The sequence below is a fragment of the Somniosus microcephalus genome, chromosome 12, assembly GCF_052327205.1.
Source record: "Somniosus microcephalus isolate GS21.2 chromosome 12, FLI_Smic_1.0, whole genome shotgun sequence".
In the NCBI taxonomy this organism is placed as follows: domain Eukaryota; kingdom Metazoa; phylum Chordata; class Chondrichthyes; order Squaliformes; family Somniosidae; genus Somniosus; species Somniosus microcephalus.
This window is the reverse complement of record NC_140998.1, coordinates 13,338,703-13,354,938: the sequence shown is the minus strand read 5'-3', so window position 1 is coordinate 13,354,938 and position 16,236 is coordinate 13,338,703. Positions and strand designations below refer to the sequence as shown.

At 49.2% G+C, this 16,236-nt stretch overlaps 1 protein-coding gene across 1 annotated transcript in view; it reads left to right on the top strand.

The window, feature by feature from the left end:
- The window catches only part of LOC147109030 (uncharacterized), a 195,981-nt gene that overhangs the window by 43,169 nt on the left and 136,576 nt on the right, over nt 1-16,236 (top strand). The window contains exon 6 of the mRNA XM_086004169.1: nt 13,045-13,153. Coding sequence (XP_085860295.1) covers nt 13,045-13,153 — 109 coding nt within the window. The remainder of the gene's footprint in view (nt 1-13,044; nt 13,154-16,236) is intronic.

The following is a 16,236-nucleotide window of genomic DNA, read 5'->3' as shown; positions in this document are numbered from 1 at the left end:
CCACACTTCAGGGATAAAAATAGGGATTAGGCTAAAAACTGCCTGTTAACTACCTGTTAACAGGCAGTTAATTGGCACTAATCCCCTTCTTGCCTCGGGGAGGTGGCTCCCAGCACAGGTCGGATACCCACCTCCTGGGAAACGGGCATGGAGGCGGGTTGGGGGCAGGATGGGTTCATGCCCCCCGATTTTGCAATTTTAACCCCCCACATGCCTCCAATCCCACCTCAACGGCCCGATGAAATTCGAGCCCTTAATCTTTAGTTAAACAAACTTTTTGTTGTTCTTCTCAGTTTTTTCACACCAGCTTAACTTAAATTGTATTTCAAAGTTTTTTTTTCCAATTCTTGGGGCACAATCTTATTCACACATACTTAAATCTTCCAAAATCCAAGACAAGACAAAAGTTTTAAACACTTTTAACACAGAGAAGTGGGTGAAGCTAAAACACACATAACAGAATCTTTCTTTTAAAGACAGACTTTTGAGACAAAAGAAATACTGTAACGTCTTAAGCATTCATAGTCAGGAAAACTTTCACACTTTAACACACACTTTCACACAAACTGAAATTCCAGTATTTATTTAAGGTTCCTTTCACTCAGCAAATCTTGTGTTTTATTTCTCTCAGCACAGACGTTAATAACTTCCATGTCGGTAAAGCTTTAAATTTCTCTCTTTTTTTCTCTTTTTACATCGGTGACTCAGCAGCTTTTCCTGGCTTTCAAAATCCCTGTTTTTTCCCTTCCTTTGCTGAGTTTTCAGATTGGTTATCCTGCAAATTAGATCTTTTTCCTTCTCTATCTCTCCCTCTCTCTCCTGCACTTTATGCTTAACCACCTGGCTATGTTTCTCTCTTAACCCGTTGTGTTTTTTCTGAGACAGACTTTCCGGAATAAAGTTTATCACTTTTTCAAAGGGGACTCGGTCTCCTTTGATTAAATGTTCCATCACTAATACCTGTACTTCCTCTGCACAGATTCCTCTGTCTAACTTACTCATATATGCAATAACACAACTTCTACTAGCCATTTGGTGATTTTCTTAACAGACCTCTAACATCAATAACTATCGGCGCGCAATTCACGGGCACTCCCTGCTCCCCACGGGGTTTATCCCTCCTCAAGAGCAGCAGCTGATCAGGAAGCTACTTTTGAGGTCCGATCTATTACACAATACTAGCCGCTTTGTCTTGTCCCATCTGAAGGGTGCCAATTTGTAAGACCTTAACGCTCTTTGAGTTCTTGGGCAAGACACCAATAGGCAGCAGCCAGTATGTTTGAGCAATAGATCAAGATTTATTAAGCATACAGCGTAATATACTTAATATTAGGTGATAGTTTTAACGAGTAGCTCACAGCCCTTGGTCTCTGGGACCTCTCGGACACAGATGATGTCGTCTTAAGTCTGTTCCTTTGTTCTCACAGTAAGTCTGTGTAAAGTTGTTCTTTGAGTATCGAGGTTTTAACCCTTTTCTTATCAACAGTTCTTTTGGCCAGTGTCCATATGTGGTCTTTAACAAAATCACCTTTTTTAATTGGTTCTAATGGTCAAAATACCATTGTCACTCAGACTAAGGTAGTATCCTGCCTTTCCAGTATTTTTCCACCAACTTTGCCATGTTCAGTGTTATCTTGTTTATAGTTTTTCACCCCATTGGAATTTACTTTATCTCTTTCATTTCCTGCCTCCCTTTATACCAAGGGCCCATATCAGCGCTGTTTCACTCGTCTTGAGGTATCCAAACTATCTCACTTTAATCTACCAGATAAATACCTTATCTCCATGATCGCTCTCATTTTATGTCCTTATACTAATTATTTTTTTAAATATCGTTGCAATTAGTTTTGGTAAGCGAATTCTAATTTCTACTTAGCATCATAATATGTTATTTAATGATTTGACCTGCACTAGCAGCCTGTAGCTGCTTCTTATCAAAGCTTAGTCAAAACTGCTTTTGGCTATCCTTCACAGCTGCATTTTGAACAAGTCTTAGCTTTCTAGTTACCCAGGAGTAATTATGGGTAATATTATTTGGTCAATGGCTGCACTTGAAGTTATACATATATGATTCTCATCTACTAAATATCTCTAAATATCAGCCTTTCGTACAACTATAATGGCAAGGCTACTTATCTGAGGAAGGATGTTCTTGCCATGGAGGGAGTGCAGCGAAGATTCACCAGACTGATACCTGGGATGGCAGGAATGACGTATGAAGAGAGATTGGGTCGACTAGGCTTATATTCGCTAGAGTTTAGAAGAATGAGAGGGGATCTCATTGAAACTTATAAAATTCTAACAGGACTAGACAGACTAGGTGCAGGAAAGATGTTCATGATGGTCGGGGAGCCCAGAACCAGGGGTCACAGTCTAAGGATAAGGGGTAAGCCATTTAGGACTAAGATGAGGAGGAATTTCTTCACCCAGCGAGTGGTGAACCTGTGGAATTCTCTACCACAGAAGGCAGTTGAGGCCAATTCATTAAATATATTCCAAGAAGGAGTTAGATATATTTCTTAAGGCTAAAGGGATCAAGGGATATGGGGAGAAAGCAGGGACAGGTTACTGAATTTGGATGATCAGCCATGAGCGCATTAAATGGCGGAGCCGGCTCGAGGGGCCGAATGGCCTACTCCTGCTCCAATCTTCTATGTTTCTATGCTACCTTCAGCCTTAGGTGAATGTGTCTGTCGTTAAAAATATAAAAGGTAATGCTTAGGATCTGAAACCTACTGTTAACTATTATTCAGGACGGTCTTGTAAAGAGGGGCTCCGGGTCCTCCAATCATGCGATTGTTTCTACACTGTTGTAAGTATGCTTAGAAACATCAAAACTTTTATCACAGGAAGCAACCATTCGCTCTCCTTGCCTGCTTGGCATTCTGGCCCCTCTTGGGACTGATTTTAGAATGCTCTCACCCCAACCCCCCTTTGACTTTCACTAATTGTCCAGTACCTTTCTCAATACTCTACTTACCTTCGCCTCGATCACCACCTGCGGCGAAGCATTCCGCATTCCGATAACTCTTTGCCTGAAGAATGTCAGCTTGATTTTCCATTTTTGCCTCTCTAAGGAGGACGCTTGCACTCCCAAAGTAATTTGTGTGAAGCATTTCTCAAAGACTGTACTACCTATAAGCACCCAGGGGTCCGGTAGCATAGTGGACGCTCAATCCAGGGACCTGAGGTATGAGTTCTAAATCCCACCACGGCAGCTGGAGAATGAGGGCTGGATTTTCATTGAGGAGGCATGTAGGAGCCGGGACTACAACTTTCGGTGTTGTAGTCCCGCCTCCATCGAGTTGTGGCCAACCCACGCGATTTTGACTTGATTGACCTTGTTGAGCCCACCCAGCGGGCTCAGCAGGCCAATTAAGGGCCACCCAGCAACAGGTGATGTCACAGATTGATATTTCATCAGTCAAGACCTTTTGACAGATGAAATATCAGCGTTTGACAGTTGTTTGAAGCTGTCAAACACTGACAGTCTGTACTCCAAGTTAATTCCTTCCTCTCAGGATGATCTAGAGATCTCCCCGGAACAGAAAGCTGAATGCTGCAATTTTTGACAGCTCGCGGCCATTCTGCTTTCTGTGCCGGTGAGATGAGGGACTCCCGAGACCTGAAGGAAGGAAGGCTGTAAAGGTAAGTACACGTAAGTAAAACTTCTTTAGACACTTTACACACACCAAACACGCTTACCTTTGCACTCATGCACCCATCACTCACCTGAACACTGGACATCTCGACCCCTCCAAGCCCTTCATCCCGATGGTCCGCCTCCTCTAACTTGGCGTGGTTTGGAGCCGTCGGGAATCTTACACTTCAACATTAAAAATAGGGATTAGGCTAAGAACTGCCTGTTAACTACCTCTTAACAGGCTGTTAATTGGCACTAATCCCCTTCCCGCCTCGGGGAGGCGGGTCCCAGTGCGGGTCGGGTACCCGCCTCCTTTGAAACTGGCATGGAGGCGGGTTGGGGATGGGATGGGTTCGTGCCCCCCGATTTTGGGATTTTAACCCCCCCACACGCCTCCAATCCCGCCTCCACGACCCAATGAAAATCCTGCCCTTTAAATTCAGTTAATTAAACAAACCTGGAATAAAAAGCTGGTATCGGTAATGGTGACCATGAAACGACTGCTGTCCTTACCCGGTCTGTGACTCCCGCTGTGGTTGACTTTGATCTGTGACTCCCGCTGTGGTTGACTTTGAACTGCCCTCTGAAATAGCCTAGCCACTCAGTTGTATCAAAATAATAAGAATAAAACTGGACGAACCACCCAGCATCAAACTCCCTGCTGAACAGCAGCTGAAATCAGTCCAGCCTGATATGTAATCCCCCCCCCCGCCTCCCCCCCGGCAATCAGAAGTTACCCTGACGAGATAACACCAGCGACGTACAAACGAATAAAAAGTTTTCAGGGAATGCCTCATCCGCAAATAGTGTAACAGAAATCACAACAGGACCCCGAGGCCTCTGTGCGGTCAGTGCTAAATTTTATAGCGTCTAGCTGAGGTAACTTTGTGTCAGGGGTGGACTTTGGAACTCAAGTCACTTCACATGAGGCTCAGTGTGTGATGCTAAGAACACTGGGGGGAAAATCCAGTTGGTAGCGCCACCCGGTAGCACCTTAAGAGGGCGCTAAGTGGGGCACAAAGCAACTAGCGCCCGGGCGCAGCGATATCTGCGCCTCTCGCGAAATTGACCGGACATTTTGCGGCGGCGCTAAACAATACCGCCCGATCTCCTGTGCACGCAGATCTTGACGTCATTCGAGAGTGCAACGCCCTTGGGGCGCCCTGGACCGGAAATTGAGTGGCGCCCCCCTCCTTTCCGCCTGGTGCTACCAACGACAGGTTGACTGGAACGCTTCCTAGTCGCTGTGGGGCTGGGGTGATGCTATTTAAAGGGGGCCTCTTCCTGGCTTTTGTGTGGTAGCCATTTTTGCACCACTCGTTCTGAGAGAGAGAGAGAGATTTGGAGAGAGCCAAAGCGAGAAAGAGAGACTTCTGCATTGAGTCAACGCTGTCTGAGGTAGTTTTGGCTTCTAACCATAACTTTGCAGGTACTTTGCTTTTTGACCTTCATAACTTTGATTGCCTAGATACTATGGGGGCTGCAATGGATGGGGACGTCGTCCTTCTCCATCACATTCGGAAGGCACAGAGATGCAGAGAGAGAGTGGCAATCATGGCCAGACGGAAGAGGGCCAACAGGCCTCGGTACAGGAGACCTTACCCTCCCAGGGTTTTTCGCCAACAGCTCTCCTGCATTAATATGTCTGAGGAGCACTGTTTGCGAAGGCTGCGATTCAGCAAGGAGGTGGTCACTGAGCTCTGCCACCTGCTTCAGCCAGATCTGCAGCCTCAACTGAGGAGCAAGACGTCTCTGTCAGTGGCAGTGAAGATAACAGTGGCTCTCAACTTTTATGCCACCGGCTCATTTCAATCAGCTACTGGGGACATCACCAATATCTCCCAGTTCATGGTGCATTGCTGCATCCGTCAGGTAACAAGTGCCCTCTTTAAAAGGAGACGAGAGTACATCTCTTTCCGCATGACCCCGGACAAGCAACAAGAACGCACAACGGGCTTTGCGATGATAGCGGGCTTCCCCATGGTGTAGGGCGCCATTGACTGCACGCATGTGGCTTTGCAGGCGCTGCAAGCGAATGCCAAGGATTTCCGCAACCGAAAGGGCTTCCATTCCTGTTGTGTCTGTGTATAATAAGACACAGACTGCAGGAGAACGGTACAACTGGTGTTTACGCAACGTGGCTCACAGTGGAACTGATCTGTACAGATTACTACTCAGTGCTATATACAGGTGTGGTCACTGCCGGTACTGCAGTATACATGAGCTGTAAAAGATAGTTCCCCCCTTAAAGGTATATACATTACAATTCCTAAACGTCCAGTTGGTCTGTGACCACAGACAGCTGATACTCACTGTCAATGCCCACTTTCCAGGCAGCAGCCACGATGCCTTCATCCTGCGCCAGACTTCTGTGGCAGACCTTTTCCAGGCACTGCATCACCCAAGAGGTTGGCTTCTCAGAGACAAGGGATATCCTCTGTGCACCTGGCTGATGACACTGCTCCGTTCGCCCAGCACCGCTGCTGAGCTACGATACAGCGAGAGCCATCAAGCTACCAGGAACATCGTTGAGCACACAATCGGCGTGCTCAAGCAACGGTTCTGCTGTCTGGACCATTCTGGAGGAGCCCTGCAGTACTCGCCTGAGCGAGTCTCCCACTTCGTTGTTGTGCGCTGCATGCTGCATAACCTTGCAATCCTCAGGACCCAGCCAATGCCACCAGGCATTGGAGCACCAGCAGAGGAGGAAGTGGAGGAGGAGGAAGATGAGGCGGATGATCATCAGCAGCACCAAGGCGGGAGGGAGGCACAAAGTGGAAGGGCCGTCGCTTCTGCCATTCAAACAACCTGAATGAAACCATCCCACAACCCCTAAGCCAGTCAATGAGTGCAAAGACCAAACATGTACATTTTGAATACAGACACTTCTTTATTTCACAAACTCATTTCCGCATGACAAAGTAATAGAAAGAAACACAAAAAAAGCAGTCATTCACATAACTGGCTCTCACAACCTGGAGACAATGTCCAAAACAGTAACAAAAATTTGACCACGAACCTCGGCCTTCCTTCCTTCTTCTTAGGCAGTCCCTCAGAACCGAGGATGACTTGCTTCCACATTAAAAATGAGTTTGCAGGTGACTGATGAGTCCTATGCGGCACCTACAGTCTCTGTCACAGGTGGGGCAGATGGTGGTTGGGTGGGGTGCTTGGGTTGACGTGCGCTCCTTGCGCTGCCTGCGCTTGGCTTCTGCTTGCTCCCGGCGAAGAGACTCGAGGTGTTCGGCGCCTTCCCGGATGCTTCTCCTTCACTTTGTGCGGTCTTGGGCCAGGGATTCCCAGGTGTCGGTGGGGATGTTACACTTTTTCAAGGAGGCTTTGAGGGTGTCCTTGAAGCATTTCCTCTGCCCACGTGGGGCTCTCTTGCCGTGCCGGAGCTCCGAATAGAGAATAAAACAATGACATACATTTTCCCACACCTCCTACTTTTTGCCCTTCGAGGGTGATCTGCCTCCCTTGCGAAATTGCCCCCTTCTCACCCTGCAGCTCCTCCGTAGTGGGACCCCAGTGGCTGGAGCAAGGCTGGGGGAAGGCTGCTGAGTGTCAGAAACTGAGACTGCAGATGCTCTTGAGGGACGGCCTGGACCAGCTCTGGGCCTGGAGGGCCCGGCTGCTGACTGCACCAACTCTGCATGGGCAGCAGCAGTCTGTCCTACAGGTGGTGGCAACTGCAGTGGAGAAGTGACAGTGTTGGCAGCAGGAATGCTGTCATCCTGAGAGAGGACAGTAACTCCCTGCTCGACCGACACACTGGCACTCCCACGGGGCAGCACTTCAGCATGTGGAGCATTCTGCGGGAGCACAGATTGCTGGCCTGCTGCGGCGCGGTGAGAGCCCCGGGGAATTCTGCCCGATCCAGCGAGGGGGGCAGCAGTCAGTGCTCGTGTGGCCTCAATTTGCGTCTGCACGAGATCAGCCACTGACTGCATTGCAGCACTTAGCATTTGCGTGGCAGCCGGCTGTGCTACAGCAAAGTGCTCCACACTCCTTGCCAGTGATTCAATGGAATCTGGCATCCTTGCCACTGCAGCTATGAGCTCAGTGTGCCTTTGCTCCGCCTGAGCGCTCATTTCAGCGAGGACCCGCTGCTCGTCTGCATCCAGTGCAGCAGGACTCGAGGCCATACTCTCCCTCCGGGGAGAAGGCCCCCGAGCTTCCCTACCCCCATCGCGTTGCTGCAGTCCACTGGGTCCTGGAGCTTCACCCTCATTAGACCATTCCCCCCTGCTCCCCTCCAGGGAAGGCGTGTCCCCAGTATGGCCATGGGCTGCCTCGGCAGAGGGTTGCGCTGATGGTCCGGCTTCCTCTTCCTCCTCGCCTTCAGCTTCACTCCCACTGGCAGCTTGAGGGCCCGTCTCCTTTCCTGGTGAATCACCATCTGAAAGCAGGGAGGTACAAGAGTGGTTTTAGCGTGAGGACAGGGTGGCAGCAAGGGAGGCATGAGTGCAGCGATTTAGTGATTTGGATTGAAAGTGTCCAAGGCTGCTGTTGTGAGGAACAAGTGGAAGGAGAGAGGACAAAAAGGTGATGACCTTACCATTGCTGTCCAGAATGGGGTCAGCGTCTCCAGTGGCGATGGGACCAATCGCCCGGCTTGCCACAATCCTGTGGATGCGCTCCTCAAGATCGCTGAGGGGTTGCAGCTGAGGCCGCCCTCCACCGGTCCATTGCTGCTGTCTCCTATTATGAGATAGCTTGGCCTGCAAGAAAAAGGACGGCGTCTGAGTCAATATGCAGCCATGATCTTGCCTGAAATGCCTCCCATGGTTGAATAGCCCTTACTGTATGCAGCCATGATCTTGCCTGAAATGCCTCCCATGGTTGAATAGCCCTTACTGTATGCAGCCATGATCTTGCCTGAAATGCCTCCCATGGTTGAATAGCCCTTACTGTATGCAACCATGATCTTGCCTGAAATGCCTCCCATGGTTGAATAGCCCTTACTGTATGCAAAGTGTGGAATGTGCGTGTGTGTTTGATGAGAGGGCCATAGGTGTTGGATGAGTGCTGGGCATTGGGGCTTTCAAGACCCTCTGCCCATAAAGTGAGGTTGAGATGGAGGGATGAAGAGGCTTTGAAAAAAAGGCACTCACCCTGACGAACCGAGTGAGGTCATTGAACTTTTTCCTACATTGGAGATGGGTCCTGGGCACCATGCTGCTTGAGGAGACTCTCTGAGCCACCTCCCTCCACACTCTTCTGTACTCACGTGGCAAAGGCCTCCCGCCACTCTCTGGGTACAGAATGGATCTTCTGCGCTCCACCGCGCCAACCAGAGCCTCCAAGACCCGCTCGCTGAAGCGCTGTGCTCGCTCCCTGGCCCTCTCCATAGTGTCTGGCTGCTAGATTTAGCCACAGGTCTGCCCAGGCTGAGATTCAAGGCTCCAATGAGCAGGGTGTGGCTGCAGAGCAAGATCGACCCTCCCCTTTAAGAACTGACCGGTGCCAGTGTGTCTGTGTTCAATCGCTAACTGACAGCACCTGCGCTGCGCCTGCCCTCTGAGGTAGCGCCTCGCTCCTCGGCCTTAGCGCATTAAGAGAGGTGTGAAGCGCCTGATTTAGCGCTCCAATCACCTCCACGGGCAATAAAAGCCAAGTTTGCTGTCGGAGGCGATAATTAGCACAAGGCGCTAAACTTTGCTCACCACCAGTAATGGCGCCCCAAATGGGGCGATACCGAATTTCTCCCCCATAAGAACATAAGAATCAGGAGCAGGAGTCGGCCATTCGGCCCCTTGGCCCTGCTCCGCCATTCAATAAGATCACGGCTGATCTTCTACCTCAACTCCACTTTCCCGCCCGATCTCCATATTCCTCAATTCCCTTAGAGTCCAAAAACCTAGCGATCTCAGTCTTAAATATACTCAACAACCGAGCCTCCACAACCCTCTGGGGTAGAGAATTCCAAAGATTCACAACCCTCTGAGTGAAGAAATTTCTCCACCGGGGAGCGGGGTGCCGTGAAAACAGCTCGGCACTCAAGAGGAGTGCAGGGCTGAGCGTCCGCGGCCAGCACCCTGCATGAGGAAGTGAAAGGGGGCAGGTGCTGGCACTTGGCCAAAATAAAAATGGCCACCCGACACCTGCCCTTTAACTTGCGCCGTTGCCGCTGCAAAAATGGCCGCTGATCCTGTCGGACATATCGTCCGGCGCTAGGTCAGGGGGCGCGAAGGAAGTTTGTGGCCGGAACGCAAGCGGGGCGCTGCACACGGTGGTGACGTCACCTGCGGCGGCGCCGCAGCACTGGGCGCTACTGGTTACAGCCGCCGCTAACCTCCCGCTGAATTTCCCGGGGGGTGTTAGAGGCACCGTGCCCGGGCGCTCGGGGATTTGCGGCCCGTTAGCCCCCCTGTGGGGTGCTAAGGCAGGTGCAAACCAACCCAATTTTTCCCCCTCTGACTCCTGGTTCTAGACTCTCCAGCCAGGGGAAACAGCCTCCCAGCATCTACCCTGTCAAGCCCTCTAAGAATTTTATACTTTCCAATGAGATCCCCTCTGATTCTAAACTCCGGAGAATTTAAGCCCATTCTACTCAATCCTCTCAGCCCAGGAATCAATCGAGTGAACCTTTGTTGCACTGCCTTTCCTCATAAGACAACCCCTTCAACTCAGGAATCAACCTAGTGAATCTTCTCTGAGCTGCTTCCAATGCAAACATATCCTTCCTTAAATAAGGAGACTAAAACTGTACGCAGTACTCCAGGTGTGGTCTCACCAAAGCTTTATATAATAGCAACAAGACTTCCTTACTCTTATAGTCCAAACCCCTTGCAATAAAGGCTAACACACCATTTGCATTCCTAATTGCTTGCTGTATCTGCTGTAACGATCAAAAACATGTCATTCTATAGTGGACACTAGGTGGAGCCGTAGAGCTGTGTAGAGCTGTATATAGCTGTATGTATAAGACTACACTACCCAGCTGTATATATATTAAGACTACATTACCCATGAGGCTAGGCTACCCACAAGGCAACAGTCAAGATGGAAGCCTCTACAAGATGCTGTACAAGTGCACATGTGCTCAATAAAAGTGACTAGCTAGAAGCTAGCTGTGTTCATAATAAGAATGTCTAGCTATTAATGAACATAACACTTGCATGTTGACTTTCTGTGATTTGTGTACAAGGACACCCAAATCCTTCTGCATACCAACATTTACTGGTCTCTCATCTTTTAAAAAATATTTTGCTTTTCGACTCTTCCTACCAAAGTGGATAATTTCATATTTCTCCAGATTACACTCCATCTGTTATGTTCTTACCTACTCACTTAACCTGTCTATATCCCTTTGCCATCTCTTTGCATCCTCCTCACAGCTTATCTTCCTACCTCGCCTTTTATCATCAGCATACTTGGATATATTACACTCGGTCCCCTGATCTAAGTCAAATATTATAGATTGTAAATAGCTGAGGCCCAAGCACTGACCCTTGCGGCACCCCACCAGTTACAACCTGCCAATCCGTTTGTTCCTACTCTCTGCTTTCTGGCAGTTAAGCAACCCTCAATCCATGCTAATATAGTAACCTAAATCCCATGACTCTTCTTGTGCAAAAGCCTCTTGTATGGCACCTTATCAAATGCCTTTTGTAAATCCAAATATACTACATCCACTGGTTCCCCCTTATCTACCATGCTAGTTATACCCTCAAAATACTCTAATAGATTTGACAAACACGATTTCCCTTTCATAAACCCATGTTGACTTTGCCTAATCATATTATGATTTTCAAACAGCATTGCTGCCACGTCCCTAATAATAGATTCGAGCATTTCCTACATTACAACAGTGATTACACTTCAAAAGTACTCCATTGGCTGTAGGTAGTCCATGCCTTTGTTGCCTGTAAATTTGACTATTCTAAACACTCCTGGCCGGCCTCCCACATTCTACCCTCTGTAACCTTGAGGTCATCCAAAACTCGGCTCTCCGTGTCATAACTCGCACCAAGTCCCGTTCACCCATCACCCCTGTACTCGCTGACCTACATTGGCTCCCGGTTAAGCAACACCTCGATTTCAAAATTCTCATCCTTATTTTCAAATCCCTCCATGGCCCTCGCCCCTCCCTATCTCTGTAACCTCCTCCAGCCCCACAACCCTCCGAGATATTGGCGCTCCTCCAATTCTGGCCTCTTGAGCATTCCCGATTTTAATCGCTCCACCTTTGGTGGCTGTGCCTTCAGCTGCCTGGGCCCTAAGCTCTGGAATTCCCTCCCTAAACCTCTCCACCTCTCTACCTCTCTCTCCTCCTTTACAAGCTTTTAGTCACCTGCCCTAATATCTCCTTATGTAGCTTGGTGCCAAATGTTGTTTTATGACACTCTTGTGAAATGCCTGTTCTGCCATTCCGAGAGATCATTGCTGCTCTGCTAGCTAACTCCATATCCTTTGCCCCATATCCCTTAATAGCATTGGTAAACAAAACTCTATCAATCTCAGATTTAAAATTAGCAATTGACCTAGTATCAACTGCCATTTGCAGAACAGTTCCAAACTTCTACCACCCTTTGTGTGTCGAAGTGTTTCCTAACTTCACGCCTGAAGGACCTGGCTCTAATTTTAAGGCTATGTCCCCTAGTCTTAGACTCCCCAACCAGCGGAAATAGTTTCTCTCTATCTACCCTATCAGTTCCCCTTTACATCTTGAAGAGGACTCTGTCCAACGCTGTAACTACTGTTAGGGGGCCTATAAACCACTCCCACTAGTGTTTTCTGTCCTTTACTCTTTCTGAGGTTAATTTTACAAGAATGATACCAGAACTGAGATTGAACAGGCTGGGGCTCTTTTCTCTAGAAAAGAGAAGGCTGAGGGGCGGCCTGGTCTTTAAAATGCTGAAAGGGATTTGACAGGGGAGACGTCGAGAAGATATTTTGATTTGTAGGGATGACCAAGTCTAGGGGTCATAAATATAAGATCATCACCAATAAATCCAGTAGGGAATTCAGGAGAAACTTCTTTACCCAGAGAGTGGTTAGAAGGTGGAACTCGCTACCACAGGGAGTGGTTGAGGTGAATTGCACAGATGGATTCAAGGGGAAGCGAGATAAGCACATGAGGGAGAAAGGAATAGGAGGATAGGGTGATAGGGTTAGATGAAGAGGGTGGGAGGAGGTTCGTGTGGAGCATAAACACCCAGTTGGAGCGAATGGCCTATTTCTGTGCCGCACATTCTATGTAATTCTATGTAATTTATCAGATAAGGGTATCAAAAGATGTGGATCAAAGGTGGGTCAATGGAGTTGAGATACAGATCAGCCGCGATCTGATTAACTGGCAGAAAAGGCTCGAGGGGCTGAATGGTCTCCTCCTGTTCCTAAGTGCCTATGAAATGTCCTTTTCCTTTCCGTTTCTGATTGTCAATTTCTTTTTGTAGGGCACCGACACGTATGGAGCACCAATCCCACTAGAGAGGATGACAACAGACGAGGTTTGCAAGTGGCTGACTGACTCCGGGTTCAAGGCATATGTGCCACATATCAGAGGTAAAGACAATGCCAAGCTGTACCCGCGGGAGCAGTCCGTCCATTAATGGAGCCTCCGCGGAAAGTGGCCTCTCTGGGACAAACCTCTTACTGCTCCCCCCTTCTACCTGGCACAGAGATAGTGGCTGCAGAGATAGTGGGTGCATCGGTTGTGATCTTCCAAAATTCCCTAGATTCAGGAATGGTCACAGCGGATTGGAAGGTCGCAAATGTAACCCCACTATTCAAGAAAGGAGGGAGAGAGAAAACAGGGAACTACAGGCCAGTTAGCCTGACATCAGTCGTCGGGAAAATGCTGGAATCCATTGTTAAGGAAGTGGTATCAGGGCACTTAGAAAATCATAACATGATTAGGCAGAGTCAACATGGTTTTATGAAAGGAAATTGTGTTTGACAAATTTATTAGAGTTTTTTGAGGACGTAACTAGCAGGGTAGATGAAGGGGAAGCAGTGGATGTAGTATATTTGGATTTCCAAAAGGCTTTCGATAAGGTGCCACATAAAAGATTATTACACAAGATTAAGGCACAGGGATAGAGGATTGGTTAACAGACAGAAAACAGAGAGTGGGGATAAACGGATCTTTTTCAGATTGGCAGGCTGTAACTAGCGGGGTGCCGCAAGGATCAGTGTTGGGGCCTCAGCTATTTACAATCTATATTAATGACCTAGAAGAGGTGACCGAGTGCAATGTATCCAAGTTTGCTGATGATACAAAGCTAGGTGGAAAAGGAAGATGTAAGGAGAACATAAAGGCCTAGAAATTGGGTTGGGGCGCCAAAGTGGCGCAAAAGTCGCCTGAGCGCAGGATTTAGCGCAGCGCTCGAGGCTTTAGCGATCGTCAGATGTTCAGTTTCATTGTTGTTCGAGGGACACGGGGCGAGGCTCGAGGCGCTCCGCGTCCCTCTTAGGGCGCTGAAACTGAATATCGCAGCGCAACGTGCCGCAGCGCCACACGCTGCGGCACGGCACGCTGCGGTACTGCAGGCCTTCCTCCCACTGTTAAGGGGGAGGTGCCTGCAACAGCGCGATCCCCGATCGCGAGTGCCGGCAAATTAGCCCGGCACCAGGGAGAAGTGCCGGGCTCTCGGGAAACAGCCGGCAAAGCCGCGGGGGGGCTGTTTAGGAGGTCGGGGACGGAGGTGCTGGCAGGCAGCCGCCGAAAAGGCGGCCGCCCCGCACCTCCACCTTAACTTGCGCCACTGCTGGCACAGTAAGGCCCCGTGAACCGGGCACGGGTAGCGAGCGGCACAACTGCGGCGTTCGCTACCAAATATCGCGAACGGGGCACGAATGGGGCGCTGCGCACACCGATGATGTCATCGGTGGCGGCGCAGCGCAAATGCCTAACGCCACCATTAGCGCCCCTACTGAATATCGTGGGAGACGCAGCCAGTGGCGCTACAGCCACTGACTGCCTCTTTAGGCGCTAACAGGTGGCGCTACTCACCCAATTTCACCCCCTCTGCAAAGGGATATAAATAGGCTAAGTGAGTGGGCAATAAGGTGGCAGATGGAGTATAATGTGGGGAAATGTGAGGTTATTAATTTTGATAGGAAGAATAGAAAAACAGAATATTTTTTAAATGGTGAGAAACTATAAAATGTTGGTGGTCAGAGAGATTTGGGCGTCCCAGTACAAGAATCACAGAAAGTTAGCATGCAGGTACCGCAAGCAATTAGGAAGGCAAATGGCATGTTGGCCTTTAGTGCAAGGGGATTCGAGTTTAAGAGTAAGGAAGTCTTGCTACAATTGTACAGGGCCTTGGTGAGACCACACCTGGAGTACTGTGCACAGTTTTGGTCTCCTTATCTAAGGAAGGATATACTTGCCTCAGAGGCGGTGCAACGAAGGTTCACTAGATTGATTCCTGGGATGAGAGAGCTGTCCTATGATGAGAGATTGTGTAGAATGGGCCGATACTCTCTGGAGTTTAGAAGAATGAGAGGTGATCTCATTGAAACATACAAGATTCTGAGGGGGATTGACAGGGTAGATGCTGAGAGGTTGTTTCCCCCTGGCTGGAGTGTCTAGAACTAGGGGGCTTAGTCTCAGGATAAGGGGCCGTCAGTTTAAGACCGAGATGAGGAGGAATTTCTTCACTCAGAGGGTTGTGAATCTTTGGAACTCTCTGCCCCAGAGGGCTGTGGATGCTCAGTCGTTGAGTATATTCCAGGCTGAGATCGATAGATTTTTGGACTCTAGGGGAATCAAGGGATATGGAGATCGGGCAGGAAAGTGGAGTTGAGGTCGATGATCAGCCATGATCTTATTGAATGGCGGAGCAGGCTCGAGGGGCCGTATGGCCTACTCCTGCTCCTAACTCTTATGTTCTTGTGTCCTGCTCACTTGGATTACCATTTTAAGGGTAGCTTCACCCATCATTTTACGGGTAGTCTCGCCCACCATTCAGGGAACAGAAATTAAGGCATATGTGCCGCATATCAGAGGTAAAGAAAGTGGCAAACTGTACCCATGGGAACACTGACACGCCCGTATGATATTCGGATACATGAGGCTTCCTCGTCGGGAGAGCATTAGTAGAAAAATTACCCTTTCAATGCAGCACTGTAGGTAAAAATGCGATTTTCTCTTCCCTGAAAACTCCCTACGAGGTCCATTTAAACTCCCCCACCCTCTGCCGCCCACCCCATTGGTGCAAACGAGGCAGCAGCAGTCTGGTAATGGCCTTGCGTCACTCACCGCCCTGTTTACGCTGGATTTCCAGATGTCCCCCATCTTGGGTAGAATCCTGTGACGGACGGCCGGACTAACCGCATGTTTCAGACGGAGGCGCCGTCTGCTATGTGCAAATTAGAATCCTTTGTGGGCGCACAAAGGACCCCGACTGCAGTTTTGAGGTACGGGTGGGTAGAGCGGGAGCGCGGCCCATTTGTGCCGGGTGGCGAGCGGCCTAACCAGCGCTAGAAGTGAGACAGGTACGGGGATCCAGTAGGTAGTGTTGGAGGAGCCGCAGCCCTTGCTCTTGTCCAACAGGTTTGAGGCCCTTACTCCCTGTGAGGGTGGGAACAGGGACTGCGCGGAGGATGAGCAACCTGGCCACAGCACCGTGGAGCGGGGG